A 19,756-nucleotide genomic window follows, 5' to 3' on the forward strand; every position below is an offset into this window, starting at 1 on the left:
TCTGTGAGCGAAGCCACGCTCCACCAAATGTCAGGCAGGGCCTCTTCGTGCTCCCAGACAGCATGCCGGCATAGAGTGCTCTGCATGCCCGAGCAGCGGGGCCAAGCAGCACCGTGACCCTTAAAGCCATGTCAGACAGGTTCTTGGCCCAGAGACCTCCAAGAGGTCAAGTTTCCTGCTCTCCTGCAGCCGCTCAGAAACAAGAGAGGGTGTAAAGAGAGACACTTCTGTATCTCTGCACATAAAGCCTAAGAACAAACTGCTCCTTTAATGGCTGCTTTCATCTTAGCGTGGATAAAATGAAAGCATATTTTGCTAAGGTGTATGCATGTAGGAAGAGTGGGAACGGAAAAGCGGGGAGGGTCCTCTACTGGCAATGGCAGGCAGGAGAAACGGGAAGGATCATTTCCGTGTGCCAGGCTGCTCTTCTGTTGTTGTAGAGGATTAGCGAGAATAAAAGGATGGATGGTGAAATCCTCCTCTGCTGAAGGCAATGGCAGAACTCCCATTCACTTCTACAGGGCCAGGATTTCCCCCTTTTTAACAAATTAATTATAAGCTTCAAAATTCAATTAAAAATAGGAACATCAGAGAGCTGTGCCACACCGACTTTTTTTCAGGCTCTAATTCTGCAAAATTAATAACTGCACTTAAAACTTGTGCCTGTGAGTCACTCCCAGGAAGGGGGCTCTACTCCTTAAGTCACCTTTATTCAACACCACAAAAATCTCTGTAGTGCTTGAACAAATCTATGACCCGCATTTTACAAGGCACTCAACAGAGGATCCAAATGCACAGCTAGAAAGAAGCTGCTATCCAGATAGGCAGATGTTAAATGCTCAGTTGCTTCAGTTCAGAACATGCCCCACAACATGGACCTGTTTAGTTTTCACACATCTACTAATGCACCCGGGAAGGGCAGGCAGCCAGCAGTGCGGGCACACATTTAAGCATCAAGTTACGCAATTTTCTGAGATGAGCACTAATGTTAGCATACCATTTGGTTATGGAAAATCTTCTAGAATTGACCCAGAATAGTGGCTTTCAGGTTTTTCTGATTTTTTCCCTGGGAGGTGGAGACCCTTCTCTACTGATTTCAAACCTGCCGACCAGGGTTTGCTTTCCTTAGGCTGCAGGTGCTCATGTAGCGAGCAGTGCAGAGCAGGAGAGGTGAGGGGTAGGTTGAAACAGTGGGTGCTCGGGACCCAACTTCAGACTAGCTGCCGCCTGGTGCTGTGGCCTGAATGCTTGTTTATAGTTGGAGCGTGCTAGGTGTGCACGTGGAGAGCATCCACGGGAAACACTCATGTGAACACATCCTTAGATGTCTTTTGAGGACCCCTTGGAAGTAGCCTTGCATGCCTGCAAATCAACAGAGCACCATGCTGAAAACTACTGATCTAGAAGGACCTTATCGTCAGAAAAGTTAGTGGTACGGAAAAGCTATCAGCCCTTCCAATAAGCTTCAGGGTTTTCAGTCCCGCGTGACTGCCTACTTCTGTAAAGCAGCCTCTCTTTATTGTTTCTCTGTCCTGCCACCCATTTTTATTTTTTCATCTTCCTAGAGCATATTTACATACCCTGAGACTGGGCTGTTTGGGGAAGAGGCTCTCTCTTCCACTTCTATGTATGGCAACTCATACAGTCTAGCTCTCCTTCTAAAAAGTGCCCCCGCTGCTCACTTTGGTACAGTCTGGCCCTCCGTCCCTCTTCATTTAATCCAGCCTGGTCTGGTCTGGTAACTGGAGGACAAAGAACTTTGCAAACTGATGGGAAATATGCAATACTGAAGCCAAAATTTATGAGAGTCACAGCAAAAATCTATGAGACCTTGGTATCCCTGAAATCAGGTCACTGTTCCTTTGGTGACTAAGACAAATGCAAAACTCTAAATATTAGGCACTTAGTTATAAAAATAAATAAATGAAGCCAAAAATGTATCATTTGAAAACATGAAAGAGCCAAGCACACAATCCCAGCAACACTACTGTGGTAAACACATACCAGGGTCCCCATAAAACATGATGTATAGAGCCAGGCTGGTTTTGTGATGAAGACTCTGCACTGGTCCTTGGGACTTCTGAGTTCATTTTTCAGCCTCAGACAGGCCTGGTGAGGTTCACCTCATGCAGCTCTAGATACTGAAAACCTTCATCTGATATGGTCACCTATGACTCCTTTTAAAGCTAATGAAAGGACAAAGGCACGTTTAGAGTGTGAAGTATCGGACCCCAGTTAGACCGAAATCCGAGGTGAATTTCTCTCCATTGATCGTACGGGGCGTCTAGGCAAGCAGCTCAGCCGCAGGCATCTGCATCTTGGTGCTCTGGGCACGAAGAGGAGACCATTGTGTTTCCTCTCCCACCCACTCAGGCTGTAAACCCTATATAGGCCTTCACAATAGGTATTCCCTCACAAAGCACCTCAGTGGGGATGTCCTCGCTTCTCCTCAACATCCAGAGACCCCTGTCCTCCCCACCTTCACGCCCCCAGCACCATCTAGGTCCAAGGGGTATTTGTTTTGCGGAGTTTTGGAGTTGTTTACAGGAGTAAGATGGCATTTGCTACCGACATGTCACGGTTCTTCCAGCAGTTTCAATAGAGACTGATTAGTAGAAATATGCTTACAGGACACAGAGCTACAGAACAGAGATCAGCTAAGGACACGGACATCATCACAAGACTAGAGCACACAATGGAGGAAGGCAAGGATTTTATACATCTTGTAATTGCAGTATTTATTGCCAAGCCCAAGGGTTAAAAAGTCATGAGTTCAGTCTCCCATAAAAATAATGAGATTTTAAAGTAAAAAACAATAATATTCAGAGATCACTTGGCTTTTGTTTTGGAGATAACCTAAGGTCATGATTTTAAACTTCTCTTTGCAGTCCTGCAAATTAAAAACATCTATTAAAAAAGAAAACAGAAGGGAGTTTGTTCTCTGTTCCTTGGATTTCAAGAGTGGGGACTTTAAGAAGAAAACCCTTCAGATTTGGGGATCTGCATGATAAGATCAAACAAATTGGCAATGCTGCTGGGTGAAATCCTGGCTGCATTGAAGTCACTGGCAAAATGCCCATTAAGGCTTGAGCTTCACCCTTTATCTTTACAGAATTAAAGTAAATAAACATGCGTATCTATTTCCCTTGCCCTCCCCTGCATCCCACCTTAAGCACCACAGCACAAACACATGTTGATTACAGTGTGCTTAGGAAAACAAGCACAGAGTTTAAGACACCAGTCCTGCAATGAACTTCAAAAAGACAGAGCATCCCTATAAAGTTCAGTGGAGAATCCCAGTCAAAAACCTTGCCAGTATCCCTCAGAGCTAAAATATGGTATAGTCAAGAACCTCTTTGTCAGCATGACTGATTTGGCCAAAAAAGCTTAAGAAAGTGAGGAACAAAAACAAATCCTGCCTGTATGCACATTTTGAAGGCCATTAAAATAAAAATTAGTTATATTACACTTTAATAGCTTTAATAGCTTGCATATCACGTATGCAACTACACAAAAACAGCATGCAAAAGTTTGTCTTTGAAAAACTACATAAACATCCTCTTAAAAATCATGATGTGTTCTATTATTTACATATAGTTTCAGGGCCCAAAAAAATGTTTTATGAAAAAAACCCACAAAACATTTCCTTCCATTTTTAAAATCTGTGATTAAAACATTATTCAAAACAAAACTAGTTCTAAAAGCCTCAATGTCTAAAAATACATACTGAAAGACAGCTTTAGATATGCTCGCTCCAGTACTGGTGTTCTTGGAGAACCTGACAAACACGGACTGTAACTTCCAACTGAAAAAGGAATTAAATGCCAAATTTCTCTCCTGGATTTCTCCCATAAGAAAGCTCTGGGGGCCTGAGTCGTGCAATGAAATGTATGAAGAACCAAATAGTCCCGCTGGCTTTTTAAGAGCGTGTTTTAATAACTCTCCTCGACACCCTGTCTGAGAAATCCTTTGGGGAGCTGCTGCTCCCGGGCTGCTGGGTGGGAAGGCGCCGCCGCGCAGAGCAGCAGCGTGGCTGCGGGGACAACCCGAGGCGTCYGTCCCCCGGAGGCCGGGGCCCCCCGGGACGCTCTTAGTGCAACAGGACATCGCTGGGAAATGCCGGAGGCTGCCGGGCTTCGGCAGGAAGCGGCCCCCAGATGGCCTTGCAGAGAAAAGCCAGGCAGGCGCGTGCATTCGCTTTGCCATTTATTACAAAAGGCTGCCGCAGCACAATGGGAAGCCTAATGTGGAACATCACATTAACAATATTTTATATTTATGTAGCACTCTTCATCTCCAAGGGTCCCCCAGAGCTTTACGAGCTACATACATGGCATACCAATGAAGCCGAGCCATAATTCTTCTAATTAGCTGAATATCAGCACACATCACACGGCACAACAGAAAATGTTACTGGTCACTCTGCTTTCTCTATGAAAACTGCTATTTGATATTTAATAGAAGCACGTTGCAGAAGAAAATTCAGTTTTAAGAACTCCCGAAAAAATAAAATTTCCTAACCGAACGGGTGTCCTTACCACCCCTGCCTACCCTCTCTCATTATCTGTGCACGCTCCATCAAATACGAGACACAGATGAGGAGCGGCCCAAGATCTGCTGCTTGTTAAGCATCCTCACTTGCACGCGAAACTCAGCAGGTCGCCATCGCACGGCTCGCATGGCTGCCTCCCTGGTAAGGCTACAGGAAGGCTAGCGAGCAGCTGCAGTTCAGTGAACAACATCATCATCCTCTTTTTAAGATTAATAATAACTTCATTCCTTTAGCAAAAAGGAAGAACAGGCTGTTTAATACGTACAACCTCTAGAGGTCAATGCTGCCATCTAAGCATATATGTGTGCMACCCATCAACCAGTAAAACTAATTATAAAAATCAATTTCAGATACTTTTATGAGCCTTTCATTCCTCAATATACTCCTAATTGATTTTTGTTGGAGAAATAGAAAGCATAATTATTATCTTTTATTATTACAAAGGAACGCGGGGGGGGGAGGGAGCAGACAGTGCTTAAATGCATCACCAATGCTTTTCACCCAAAAAAGCAAAAATAAAAGAAAAAAAGGCATTTTATTCACAGTCTTGCCACCTGCTGGAAAGACGAAAAAGCCTTTGAAAGGGTGACAAAGCACAAGAGAAAAACTTGCAGGAGACAGTGCGGGGCAGGAGAGGAATGTGGCAGGCTTGTGAAATACACAGTGTGAGAAGGTTGTGCCTATTTTTAGACCCGCAGGGATGATCAAGTGTAAAAGCAGTACATTGCCACGGACGATGTATAGCTCCTCTCATCCAAAAAGGTCAGAAGTGCCCTTACAGAGAGATGGCTCTAATCATGTCTGTATTAGCGGTGGAGGAAAAGAGGTGAAGAACCTGATCCAACGTCCAATCAGTCTTTCTACAAACTTCAAGCTGCGGGTTAGTCCCTCAGGGCCTCGCCAAAGCCTGTCTTCCAAGCCAGCGGCAGTCTTCGGCATGTAGTCGTTCAGGGCATGAAATGCATTTTTTCAGCCTTATTTCTTCCACACGCGCAAGCACACGACACACATCGATAAGGCCCCCTTGCCTGGCTGAGAAGCAGAGGAAGGCAAAGCACGCAGCGGCGTTCGAAGAGAGAGAAATATTCCATTTTCCGCCCCGCTTGAGAGGCGCGTCCAACGCCCGCCGCCGCCGCCGCCTGGCGCGCCCAGCGCCGAGCACCCCGGGCGGCACCGCGCCCCACTTCTGCGCGAGACTCCCCTCGCGAGCGGCACAGGCCGCTGAGCGCCGCCCCCCTCCCGGACCCGCCGCCGGCGCGGAGCGGCGCGGCGCGGCGCGGCTGAGGCGAGGGCGCCGCGGGCTGCGGGGGCCCAGGTGCCGGCCGGCCGCCCCGCGCCGCCCGCGCCTCGCCTCCGCCCCGTTAATCGCAGCGCGGCCCCGCGCCCCGGGGAGAGCGGCAGAGCCGCGGCCCCGGCGGGCGCCCGCCAGCGCCACCAGCACCAAAACTACCCAATTAAGCCTCCAGGAAGGGGGGGGGGGGGAGAAAGAAGAAAGCGGCGGAGTTGCTTGGCGACGACGGCGCGGGAAGCAGCTGCGCAGCGGGCCGGGCTGGTGCCCGGCTGTAGCGCGCTGCGTTTCGGCCGCGGGTCTCCTAGCAACGGCCGCGCCGGCCTGGCTGCTGCGCTCTTCCCCCGCTCGCCGCAGACGGCTCCCCCGCCAGGCCAGGCTCCGCCGCTCGCCCTAATTACCAGCCCTCCGCTGCCGCGAGCTGCCGTTGCTTCGGGCCCCAGAGGAGCAGCAAGAACCTTCAAAAAACCCTCGTCTAATCAGGGCTTTTAGCTGGGCGTTCAGCTGAGCCGAGCTCGGAGACGCGAGGCAAGGCAGCGGCGGCTCAGACAGAGAGCGAACAAGAGAAAAATCCAGCAGTTCCCAGGGTCGGATTTTTCCAGCACCCCCAATCGATTTTTCCCCTTCGCTTTTTTGTAAATTATCCTGGACRGTGAGCAACGCAGACAGCCTTTCAGGGGACACGGCGCACGCGTACATACTCCAGAGCAGCGCCTCAAAGACCCCTTCTCTGGGCACCTACGATTTAGGCCTAGGGTCCCTGAAAAATCACGGGCAAAATATAAAGGCTGTTTTAGCAGTGACTACAACTGATGTGAAAAGATGAAGAGGAACAGACCCTTTCCCAAATGTTAACGTCTTTAATTCTTTTTCTTCCATATCTTTGCTAGTGAATGTTTCCACTTATTTAAACTGTTGCAGGGTGGATGTTCTTCACTATATACCTATCACTTCATTTTCTCCCTTTTGCCACTGAAAAACAGGAGAAAGATGACAGAGAACAAGGAATGTAGATTGGCAGGGATAACACAGCAATAAAGCATAAGAAAAAAATTTAAAAAAAAAATCTTTTCCGTTTCCCAGTCTGGTCAACAACGACGACAGGAAAGAAGAAAAAGACCCAGGATGCTTTCGTTCCTTCAGATACCGAATTTGACTGGAAGCGGGAGGAGGAAGCAATGTGGCTGGGCTTGAAAAATACTGAGTGGGGACAAACCCTGGCAAACTGAGGAGCCCTCTCCTAGGCAGAGAGTAAAGATGATTAATTCTACTGGCTAGGAAGTTTCTTCATCTGGATTATGGAGAAGATGCAGACGACACCTTTCCTTAACTCTAATGGAGATGCAAACAGCTGGTCAGGTATCACTGCCGTCATTCATTCTACCAGACGAATCCAGCTAAAGCGAGATACAAATGTACCTGAACTTCCCTTGTTAGGCGACATTGCATCTTCATGAAAAAGAAGAATTTTTTTAAATACGTTTTCTCTGTGAAACACATTTCTGAATACACATCTAAAGATAAATGAAGTCCAGGAAAAGAATCACATTTGGGATTCCTTGGATTTTGCAGAGAATTAATGATAAAATGATATCAGCTATACCACACTCACATGTGGTATGTCAGCGTACAATAGAGCATACCAGTCCGTTCAAGTTAATTTTCACTCAGGTATTCACAGATAAAAATCTTCTACTCAAAGGCTATTTTCCACTAAATATGCCAAGTTTCCGGCTCAACTTCTTACACTGAGGAAAGTTCTTTTCCTGCCTGCCCCTCCCCAACACACATGCCATATTCTTCTCCTAAAAAACAAATATTTCCCCTCAAACTTCTAAAGTAACAAACAGCAACCACACTGGAAAAAGACCAAATGTGGAAAACTTCAACCTGAAGAAGGAAAAGTTTTGCAAAGTCACAGGTGACAAACAAGCAGAGGGCCAAAGGAATGTTTATGCAAAATTAAACATACCGTGGTTCCAAATATTTACATATTGAACAAAAGCATAGGCAGATACGCATGCCTGTATTTTTATAAATTCCATAAAATCATTAATTTCAAAGAACTAATACAAGCTTCTAGCACACTAATGATCATTTACCGTCATCAGAAAACGAGAATGACAGTGCAGAATTGTCCAGCTAATCTATTCGGTTGCCTCTGCCAGTGGTAAGAGTGCAGATGCGCAGGAACAAGGAACAAATCCCCGTTAAAGCTCTGAATGTGCACGGTTACACAATGAGGACACCTTTCTTTCACAGCTCAGCTGGGGATCAGCTTTTATCTTGAAACACAAGCTCTTCACTGTTAGCTTAGCCCGCAAATGTTTTTTCAGCTTTCAGTTTTTTCGGCCCCAGCTTTCAGTGGCGGGTTGCAGAGGCCGGGCGCCCAGCTGGGAGCGAACCTGCCCACGGGGACACTTGTGCACCCACCTGCAAATGGGGACTGCTAAGACTGAGAACCAGCCTGCAATTTTTTAAAGGCTTTTAATTCTCATTAAGCCATTTATTGCTGTGGGCTTCTTATAATGTATAAAGCTGACCCACGAACAGTGGTTTTGATTTCCCTGTGACACAAAGGTTTTGGACACTCTTAGAGACCTGGGGACAAGGCAGGTCCCATGCAGTATTTTGTTCTCCTCTTTCCAAATGGCTGAGCTAGTCTTTAAAGCTCTCCTCACTTGAGAGTCCTTGTCTCATATTCAATCTACAATCTCCAACAGTACATTACCACTTACTGCTTGACATTTGTTAACCAACTGGCTTTTGAGAGTGGTGTCAGACAAAAGTTTTCTGAAGACAAATACACTTTCTCCTAAACTCTAGCCAGTCAGAGAGAAACGAATCCACCCTACATTCTCTGCGTCATATGCTTGTCCTTTACCTATCTTTAAATAACTTTTCCAGCCATTTTTCCTACTGCAAGGGCATGTCTGACTGACCTCCTCCTTGTAGCTGGTCTCAGCTATACCATGGACACCATCTACCAGCCAAGCAAAGAAAGTGGTTTTATTTGGGACTCCACTACTTTTGGTATAAGCTTGGACGCCTCAGCAATATTTAGATCAGTTTAAATGAAGCCTTACAGTTCATCTGCCCTGCTTGCAATTGCTGCTGTCAGTATGTAGGTACGCAGGACCATGTCCCACATGGGCTGTGAAAAGCAGGCTCTGCATGGGGAGTAAACTTGACCCCCACACTTTCCATCCAGGTACCTGGCTGCTTGCCYAGATGTAGCCCAGACTCGAACACCCACAACACCCCCGTTGTGCTTAAGAAGAGCCTAATGTGATACCTGCTGATAAGATGAGCTGCAGCGCACTTGGCTTTTCCTGCTCAGACAGCCTCAGCTCTCCAAATCTGCTCTGGATCTTCTCTTCCAGCAAGCTTCAGACCTCAGCCTAAGCCTGCGCCTCAGGGCACGCTTGCTTTTAAATGACCTCTCCAGACAGCGCCTCTGGACCCGAGAACACACGTGCTCAGGCCCTGCATACTCCATCTGCAATGCTGTTTCCAACCCTGACTTCAGCTTCACTATTCATACCAGTTCTTCCTTTGCCAAACCCAAAACTATCTGGCTGAGCCCATAACTGCTCCCTCCTCTCTCTGTCGTGGGGCTAACCTATCTTCATGGTCCAACAAGCCAACATTTTCACATGGCTGCGAGCCACAGACACGTACCGCAAGAACTGAGGGAAGTGAGTCCTGCGCAGTGAGCTCTCACGGACGGGAGAGGACAACAGCTCCTCAGGGTGACAGGGAGAAAGACCCTGCATCTCTGCGAGATCTTTCCGTGGAGCCTCTCGCCTAGCAGGCCTAGTCCCCTCCTCTCCCTCCTGAGGAGCAGCCCTGTGGACCCAAAGCAGGTGATTCACCCAAGCCAACATGCAGCTGCATTTATGATGCTTCCCGACAATATGCAACACCGTCTCATGATCAGGAACGCACTGAAACCTCAGGAAGGGTTTAAGTAAGCACAGCGCGACTGGAAAATGGCAGGGAAATTTAGGTCAGTGTCTGCACCCGCAGAAAGGGCCACAGGAGTGTTACACATCACTGGGGCAGGGACTGCAGAAGCCAGGCTCTCCCTGGCTCACCGCCCCGAAGCTCATGGTGAATGATCTTCCTGGGCCAGATTTTAGTTGGGCAGTGAACTGCCCAACAGTGTACAAGAAGCTCCCTGTCTCCCCCACATCTGTAAGACACAATGATTCAGGCTTGTGTGTGACTTCAGGTATTTCAGAGGTGTTAGTGCCTTGAACAAATGGAAAATAAATACCCCGCTTCTCGTTGCTAACCCACCCCTTCTAATCCAGCCAGGACAGCAGCAACACAGAGGGGAGCCGACAGGAGACAGCTTGAGCATTTTCTCTTTGAGGCCATACTCTGTGATCCATATTATTTCCCCTTTTGCCAGGTGCCTCACAGAGGCTCAGGGATGGAGGGATATAAAGAAAATGATGGATGACAAACCAGTGATGGCCTCTCTGTGGCTCACCAAGGCAGTCTGCCATAACACTTGGAGGCGCCCGCGCTCTCCCTCCTGCAGCTGCTGAACAGACAGCAAACATCACTTGCTAGCTCTCCCAACCCAGAACCTTTTGCCAAAAACCATCTCGCGCAGCAAACAAACAAACAAACAAACAATACCTATTTACATTTTCAAACCAAAACAGTAAGATTGTCTCCCTCCCTGTGCTGTTGATTTGGCAAATGATGGAGCAGAAACACAGGACTGAGAATTCAGGTATTGGCAACTAAGCAATGGCTGAACAACACTGGTGTTTTGGATGGCGAGGGCTGCTTTTGGCAGGGTCCATCCTCCTTCCATCTGGGACATTCACAGGGCTCGTTTCCTCAGCCTGGGCTCTCGCTGTAATAACGAAGTGAGGCTCTGGCCCTCCGCACTGAAATCACAACACTCCCCTCCAAACCTGCCAAATGGTTCAATGCCTTCAAAAAGATAAAGCTTTAAAGAGCTCATGATCAGGCTAGGCTCATTTTAATCAGCTTCRATAAATTCTATTTATGCTCTTATTCAAATAACTTAAAAAAAAAAAGAAAAAACAGCAAAACACATCTTTCCAATTTGGCAATGCAACTGTACCCCAAAATAAACACAACCATGAATAAAGGCCTTCCTCACATACCCCTTTTTCTTCAGTTCCCTTGCTCTTGTTTCCAGCAGCAAATTCAGCCTTGCTTCAGCTGCTGCCACGGGAGCTTTAGCACCCTCCGTGTCCCCTGAGCCAGTGCCCCCTTACAGGGCTCCAGCTCTGCACAGAAGGCTGGGCGTTCTGTAGGAAGCTGTGGGTCTCTCTTCTTGTGCAGTAAAAATCCTGGGCCTTGGGCTTTCATTTCTCCTGTGCTACCTGCACTGCTCTTCCCAATGCTTTTCCCTAACCCATTATGCAAAATCTTGCATCCTGTTGAACTGGTGCTTTACTTGGCTATTTGCATTTTCTTTCTCTTCCTTGGCTTTCTGTTCCCTGGTGCTAACGCGTTAACACAATACAGAAATGCAGCTTCCCATTCCTGTATTATTACTGACTCAAGTAGTCTTTCTTTTCTCTATTATTCCTTATTTCATATTATTCACCTTTATTTATCACCCAGCCTTCTTGCCTCAATTCGTTCTTTTCCTACCATTTCCAAATTCTGGACTTTTCCTCTTCTAGCCCCAACGCTTCAGGAAAACTTTTCTTCTCTGCCATTTTAAATCCTGCCTCAAAAACCTTCATATTCCTTAACGCAGTTTCTGAGACTCTTGTGTCTCCCTAGCCTTTTCCTTGCAAACGTAGCAATTTGTTTTCCTGCGGGGAGGATTTATTTGGTTTTGTTATTCTCACCCAGCACTTCGGATCAAAGAACTATGTAATTTAAAATAAGATGTCCTGACAATGGCAAACAGACTCCACTTAAACCTGCATATTCTTAAGATAGCATGGAGACTCCTAACATCTATTTGCATGGGTACCTCCCAGTTGTTCTATGCTTTATGCAGATAAATATAAATGTGCAATGACCAATTGCTATTTCTTGGACTTGAGCTAAGCTTGTATTGGATCCTCTTTTTGGAAGGAAATAGAAAAAAAAAATCAAAGCCTTCAGATCCTCACAAAATGCAAACCTCAGCAGAACCCTCTGAAGGTCACTTTTTTATCATTATCCCCATCTTAAGTATTTCCTGGGAAGTTTATATGTGATGCTTTATTTCTGGCCAGAAAGCACCCACGCCGTCTTATACCTTGCCCTCTACATTAGTGCAAAGAAGGCCAATATGACCGGCTTTGTTGGGAGATAGAAATCTCTCCCAGAGGTCTTTGATCTTGGGGACACAGCAACTTCTCCAGGACCAACCTTTCCACGGGTCATAGGCCAGCTCACTCTGAAGACTTATTTGTAGACAGACACTTGGCAGCAATATCCTGTTTTCTAATTTAGGAAGTACTGATGACTATACATTTTTTTTGGCTCATTCTAATTCCTTCCCTCTCCACTCTCCATTACATTGGCAATTCATCTCCAGGCATGTGTGAAGACTGGACTAAAATTTCTGTCTCTCAAAAGAGACAAATTGTCGTTGTTTGCACTGATGTCTGCTCTGTGAATAAGTGCAAGAGAATGTGTTAGGGCTGGATTACAGTGCCAGTCCTCGTGGCTCCTTCTTTAAATTTTTTTCACCTCACTCCCACATTAGCAGCATGGTCTTTCCAAACCTACAGCTCACCTTTTCTTCCTGTTTACAGGCACAGCCTCTATTTCTCCCCCGCATGGCTTCTTTGCTTTTCTGACTGACAGTCAGTCCCAACATTGCTCTTAGCTCATTTACACACCCTTCACTTTAGATGCCCCCGCTTACTCTGAATTCAGTAAAATATTTTCATTTCCCTTTCCATCCGGCCCATGTTTTTCCCTTTCCCTTACAGATTAAATTCTCTCCCACACAGATAATTGTTTTTCCCTCTCCAAAGGTCATCCAGAACATGGTTTCATAACCAATTCAACCGTTCTGATGGGCCTTACAGTAGTGTCCTCATTCCCTCATGGATGAGACGCGGGCAAATAACAAGGGAACCTCGTGCAGCACCAAGTGCGACATGGGGTCTGACTGCCTCTGGGCTCCCCAGCAAAGCGAAGCCCTGAGAGAAGACGAGCACCAATGTAGCGAGCTGCTCTCACTCCGTGTTGCCTGCAGCCCGGCCCGGCTCATCATGCAGGGAGGCACGCCAGCCAGTGTCTGGTCAGCGTTACATACCAATAAAAGGAATGCAACCTCCCTCCGCCGCCTGCTACCCTCCAGCTCCCCACTCCATGGCTTTCTTGTTTTCACGCAAGGCAGTTAATCCCTTTGATCCCGCAAGCAGACTTTGCACATGCAAGTTGGGTGACCAGCCTGCATCTGCCTCCCTGCCTGCGAACCCCACACTGAGAGCTCTTTGTCTGTCAGGGCAATCACACCCCCTTACACAGAGCCCGCACTGGCAGACTGCTCTTGCATGACATACTAACAAGCTACCAGCCAAAGGAAAATATCTCGCAATCGTTTCAGACCCTCTGGTTCAGCCACTGCCTAAGCCAAGTGGCTACTAGCCATTGGCACTGCTAGGTGCATTCACAACCCACAGCACTTTCAGCGAACGGCAGCTCTGAGCCAGCTGCATGAAAAAACAAAGCACTGACAGAGAAAAGGGCTTCCTGTCCCTAGCCCTGAAGGTGTGCGCAGGGAAGGAGGCAGCCCTGCCATTTACAATTCAGTCCCAAATTTCCAGAGTTACTCCTCTCTGTCCTTCTCTTCTACAGGAAGCCCGGGGTTCCCTGCAGGGAAACTCCACTGTATGGGTCAGAGTGAATGGATTTAATGTTTTGATTGCACCAGCTGTGATTTATAAGGCATCCAACGGCCAGTGATTTTTAAGGGAAGGGAACAGAGCACTTACACAGGATGAAGGGGTCTAAATCACTTTGTGCTGTGGACCCAGATAAGTTAGTCAGATGATCCTATCATACCCCTGCCCACCAATGACTCAGATTGCTCCCAAGATGTAGATGTTCGAAGACATTTAGGCAATCTGCTTCCCACTGAAAAAAATGGGAGCTAGGTGCCTACCTACTCCCTGGCTCTGCATTAAAGAAGGCTCAGCTTTGTTCTAGCAGCAAGGCTCTGTCCAATCTGTGTCGCAAAATGAAGCCATGCTTTCTATGCAGCTAGTTTGCGGGACGGTTAAACGATGGAAGCTTTAACTGGCAAGCTCAGAGCGGTAGCTGAAGCCACTACGTGAGGGGGTGGGAGTCAGCGGTGTGGGCACTGCACGTGGGCAGCTGCAGCCTCATCACCTGACAGAGGGCTCCCCTACCTGCCGGTAAAGGTGGACCTGCCTTTCTCACCATGTGGAGCATTGCTGCGGGTGGGCAGACACATGCACATCAACGGCAGCATGTACAGTCTAAGGCCATTCAATAAAGGCATCACAGGACCACAGTGAGAAACGCTTCTCATCATGTATTAATGGTAAAATGTAAGAAATGCACAGGTTTTGATATGTTGATGTTACCTACCGGAAAGGTTTTGAGTTCAGATACAAAGTTCAACCAGACCTAAGGCTGGGATTCAAAAGCATGCAAAATCTTGCAAGATTTTAACTCAAAAGGTTGGAGGTTTTGAAAGAGCAGTTATTTCTGCAAGTGCTCTCCCAGGACTCCTTGTTCCCATACCCACCTACTGGGTGACAAAAATATAAAAATTCCACAAGTTCCCCTTTTCTAGGCAAACATATCACATTCTTGGCTAAATTCAGGAACAGGCTCGTGAGACTCACCATTTCCAGCTTGAGAAGGAGCACAGGGGTCAGGTCTGAACAGACAAGGCCATCGTGTCAACAACAACACTGCTCCATTTGTGCCTCCACAGCAGCCCTTTCGCCCTCTGGAAGGCCTCGTCTGGGATGTCTCCCCGGAGAGCCACAGCGAGGGAGGCCTGCTCTGCTGCAGACAAGCCTCAAAATGGCAGTGGCAGTACAAGGCATCTCCTCCTGACCACATTGTTGCAGATTTTAAAATGACTGCACTACTTCCATTGGCTTCCAAATCACCGGATCACAAGTGAGGTCACTACTGGCAAGCTGACTATCCCCAGTAAAAACTCTAGGAAGCCCATATTGAAAGATCAAAACCAATGCCTTTTACATCTTAATACGATTTATGCTTCAGACCATGTAACTTTTACAGTGTTGCCTAGCATATGATGGATGCAGCTCTCTTAACAACCCACACATTCATTTGATTTACTGCACTGGTCCAACATGTTATTTTCTACCTTGCAAGAACAACCTCGCTYCTAGGAATCTGCCTGCATGATAAGATCATGAATTAAATGTGCAGTTATCATAAGAGACCACACATTTTACAGTAAAATTGAGAAAACTGATTACAGCAATCCCTCTGGAAACAAAAATAATCACATGATAAGATAGTGCTAATGGGAATTTATCATCTCTCCTCACATGTGAAGCTTAGAACAAAGCAGCGAYGCTAGTCAACTGCACAGCTATTACTGCCAATGAATACCAACCGAAAAGCTACTGGGGACGATGAACAAATGACAGGAGATTGGAGATTTTGAACAGCCAAATCTAAGCCAATTTGGTATGCTTCAAGAAGCTCACACAGTGAAGCTTATATGCAACATTAGCAAACATTACCCCCCCAAAAAGCCCAATATTTTTCCATGCCTTCTATTCCCTCTCTACCTATACTAGACAGATTCCGTGTCATTCCTGAGTTTGTTCTCACTGTATTTTATCACCAGAGTAGCCCAAAATAGCAAGATCTCAAGGGTACATGTGTCTGTATACATACATATGTCTGCATCTACACACGTGCTCTCACCCACACGTTCTTCCTATACCACAGATCTCAGATCTGAAATACATGTTTTCTCTTCCCCCATACGAAAGGCAACAAAAAACCTACTCACGGTATTTTCTGTTTCAAACTATTAATATGACGAAAATTAACATTTTTAAGGTTGTCTTAGGGAACTGAGTACCCAAAACCCAAACTGGCATGACCACAGTTTTAATGTGAATGGTATACCTAAATCCCTTAGGTATCCTGAAATTACTCTGCATCAAGCCCCATAAGATATGAAACCACAACAGGTTAATTGTAGATAGTTAATTCCCCTGTTCTCTTGAAACGGGTACAATCGGTGGCCTGCCATATTTTTCCATTGCCCTGTTTCACAGATACAAGCTTGGACTTTCAGAAGAGATTTTTTTCTGTTCTAAATGAGAATAAAAGGAGATGGTTACTGTTATAGCTGGCAGGAGGACAAGAAGAGAGAAGCATCCTACACAAGTACCTGTATGAGTCCTCTGGTGAGCCTTTAAGTGGGAGCTCTTTGTATAAACCTTCCGGCACCCATTAAATTGACAGCGATGAACCCTCTTCTTGTTTTCTGGGGACGCCTCCGCCCCTGTCCCTCCTTGTTCACTGTCACTTTGCCCACTCTTTATCGTCCCCGCAGTCGCTGCTGCCACACCCACTTTCATGGAGCTGAGTGAAGCCTTCTTGGCCACCAATTTCAACGTCACCGTGCCGTCCACCGCTGAGAGAGTTTGTGAGGTTTTTACGAGGTGGCGGCTGAGCTCCGGAGACGAAGGGGGTGTTAATGAGGTTACTGCATTGAGTTGGGCCTGGTTGACGGCTGTGTAGCCTTCTGTGGAAGAGCTGGTGGACTGCAAGCTGAGGCATGTCTCAGACAGCAGTTTGTCCCGTGAGAGGATAATGTCCATGTTGGCGTTTTTGTCACACATACTTGTTTCCAGTGGCAAGAGGATGGGGTCCAGCCGTCGGATACTGTCCTCTGCATCTGGAGCTGAGGAAGCATGAAGGAAGCAGTCCAAATCCTCACCAAAGCTCTCAGAGATCTTCCGTGGTTCTGTCTGAAGGTATCGTTCCAACTCGAGGCATGTCTGCAGAAGGAGGGGGAAGGGAGAGAGGAGGGAAAGAAATCGCTGTTAGAGAGAGATTGCAGTGTAGCTCCCACCTAGAGCAGGAGAACAAATGTGGTCCAGAGCCATCCAGAGATGGCACTCACGCACACCAGCACCTTCTCATAAAATGGTCTCTCTTTGGGAGATATGAGGATTTGGCACTTCTTTGAAGCTGCTCAGAGGCAGTGTGTGGGAGTATCTGCATACAGCAGTGGATATGTGGTCAAAGTGAAGACATGACAACTGGAAAGCATCTACTAAATTTTTCATGAAAGTCTGCATGTTGTCCCATGGATACCAGGTCCCTTCCAAATGTAAGTGTAATCTGGCCAACAGTCACCTCCATATGAAACGATTCTTACTGCTCTCTCTCCTGGACATCTACAAATAAAAAGTTGCCTCTCCAAAGAATTGTTTCCTCTTTCTCCGCAAACATTAAATTTCACTCCAAATTTAACTCAGTGTAGTTGGCTGGGGCTCAATCTGTTCTTAAAATGGCACAATTCTGAACTATATCATTTTAAGATAGAAAGAAGAGAGAGAGAAAAACTCCAGTGATACCGCAGATTATTTAAAGGGCTTAAGACAAGGGAAGATGTGACAGAAAAAAGGTTTCTGTTGTCATTTTTAGAGGGGTTTTGGCACATCTGGTCAAGTGGGTCTTCCTGTATACAGGACACTAGACTTGCACACAAACACACACACACAGCTTTTTAAAAAGTAAAGACACAGTTAAGGTGGCTGCCACTTAAAAATGAGTTCCTGCATCTCCGAAGCAATGATCATCAGCAGGAGGATGGGGTGAGCCTCCCCTACTTAAATGGACCTTATATGAGGTGTCCTGAGCTAGCCCCAATAAAACCTCCAGGCACCATCAAACTGCTCAATGTTCTCCAAAACCCACATTATAAACTTTTATTATTTATAGAAAACAGCTGTAGTTTCAGGAGCTTTTAACAGAGTTTATTAGTGCTATTTTTCATTTCTTGCTGCTTGAAAGGCTAGCTGGTTTAGTACCACCATTGTGATTTTACAGGACTTGGAGAGACAGACGTTCTAATATTTTTTAGAAACCTCTAAAAACTACTCCTGAGAGAACACTTCTAGAGATGATAAGGAAGGGAATTTTAGACCAAAATTTTCAAAGCAGCCTATGGTCACCCTACTACATCTCAACCTGGAAGTCAAGCACCTGATCGAGAAACAAAAACTTATCACCAAAGACAGGAGGAGAGACAGATTCCTGACATCTGAGTACAAAGGTCTCATCAATAGGAGGATAAAGAGGTCCCATTCATAGCTGTCTAGGAGCTACAAAGTAACTCAAGATTATTACTTTTAACGTACCAAGGAAGGAACACTGTTGTTTTCACATGTAATATAGTGGAATGACTTTCAGAGTTAAGAAAAGAATTTGTCAGACGGTTATCTGTTTTTTTAATAATCGCTGATTACAGATCTGAGCTGTAGAGATAGACTTGGACAGAAAGCAATAAACCAGCAATATACGCAAGAGAACAGTGCTATAGTTTAGCGTGTGGATAACTTTCAGAGGCATGATATCGTATATATAATGTGTCTGCACACAGGCTTGGAGGTAGGACACTTGCTAGTTAGCATTCTTGCCTTAAGCAAATTACCACACTCCCTGCTCAGTTTCCCCAAATATAATAACAGAGCTTTATTTATCACAAAAGAGATTTCTGAAGGACTGATTTTGTCAAATACTTGGGAGGCAAAGTCGTCAAGTTTTTGTGCTCCTGACGTTCAACAAGGGATGGTCCAACTCCCGAAAACAGGGGGGCCAAGGTGCCCTCTCAGCAGTGCCTGGGAATTGTTTAAAAACTCCATGTTGTCCCCTTCCCCTATCTGCTTTTTAACCCAGGTAAGCTTCTGGTCCTGAAAGGACCCAAGGAAGACATGCCACACCTGCAGACACCACCGTGTTGTGGTAGCGCTCCTGAGTTTGGTTCCTGCCAAGCAGAGTGAGAAGGGCTAAGCGTATAAAGCATCATTGCTTCTAAAATTGCCCGATGTCACCTCCTGAAGAATTACTGTCATCCCAAGCAACACCTACACTGACAAAACCCCTGGACTCTTATATCTTTGTACAGATGAGCAGTGGTGCTCATCTGGGCTGCCCTTGATGTTCAACCAGCGTGATGGTCCACAACATATTGTTATGCCTGGTGCCACCCAAAACCTCCCAAGCTGCTGTGAGGCAGGGGAGTGCGATCGTCCATGCTGACCACCAAGGAAGCTGAATGATTTCCCCAAGGTCAGCGAGACAGTCTGTGGCAGGGCAGAGACTGGTCCCCTGCCCCAGATTACTGCCTCTACCAAGGGGATTCCCTTTCCCTTACCTACGTCGGTGATGAGTTGTATTTACTGCTAGGGCAGTGGGTTAACCCTACATCACTGCACTGCTCCAGGAAACCAAGAGGCTGCAGCCAGCCGCTAATCCCTTTTTCTTCCAGTGAGTATTTCCAGTAGCGAGTGGCTGAGAAAAGCTGAAGTCAGATTACGAGGATTCCCCTGCTCCACCTCGTTACCATTGTGAAATCCATGAGTAATGCCGCGAACACTAATGCAGTACAAGGCAACACTAAAGACTTTGAGATTCCTGTCAGATGCTGTYGGCGCATTTCTCTCACCGACAGCCCTGTTTCAGGAGCCCTGAGAAGCTGTTTATTTGTGTCCTCCCCTTCCCCCACAGCTCTCCTTTAGCTGGGTTTTTCTGGAACGGTTCCTACTTCCTGCTGCAACAATGCGGCTCGGCCCCTGGCACATCCGCCCTGTTCAGCCCCAAGGTTTCCCTGCTTCCTGCTCTCTGGATAGAGCTCGAAACAATGGGAATCAGCCTTAAGCTTTCAAGCAACTTGTCACAGCATCTCACRCTGCCTAACCTTGCTGGGTCCA

At 46.6% G+C, this 19,756-nt stretch overlaps 1 protein-coding gene across 3 annotated transcripts in view; it reads right to left on the bottom strand.

Annotated features, from left to right (window-relative positions):
* Positions 1 to 19,756, bottom strand: part of KLF7 (Kruppel like factor 7) — a 67,808-nt gene that overhangs the window by 18,226 nt on the left and 29,826 nt on the right. For all 3 annotated transcript variants that reach the window (XR_003257261.1, XR_003257255.1, XM_026088860.1), the window contains exon 2: positions 16,204 to 16,816. Coding sequence is in view for 1 of the 3 variants with exons in the window: in XM_026088860.1 (XP_025944645.1) it covers positions 16,204 to 16,816 (613 nt within the window). In the remaining 2 variants the exon portion in view is untranslated. The remainder of the gene's footprint in view (positions 1 to 16,203; positions 16,817 to 19,756) is intronic.

The sequence above is a fragment of the Apteryx rowi genome, unplaced genomic scaffold, assembly GCF_003343035.1.
Source record: "Apteryx rowi isolate R43461 unplaced genomic scaffold, aptRow1 scaffold_12, whole genome shotgun sequence".
NCBI lineage: Eukaryota > Metazoa > Chordata > Aves > Apterygiformes > Apterygidae > Apteryx > Apteryx rowi.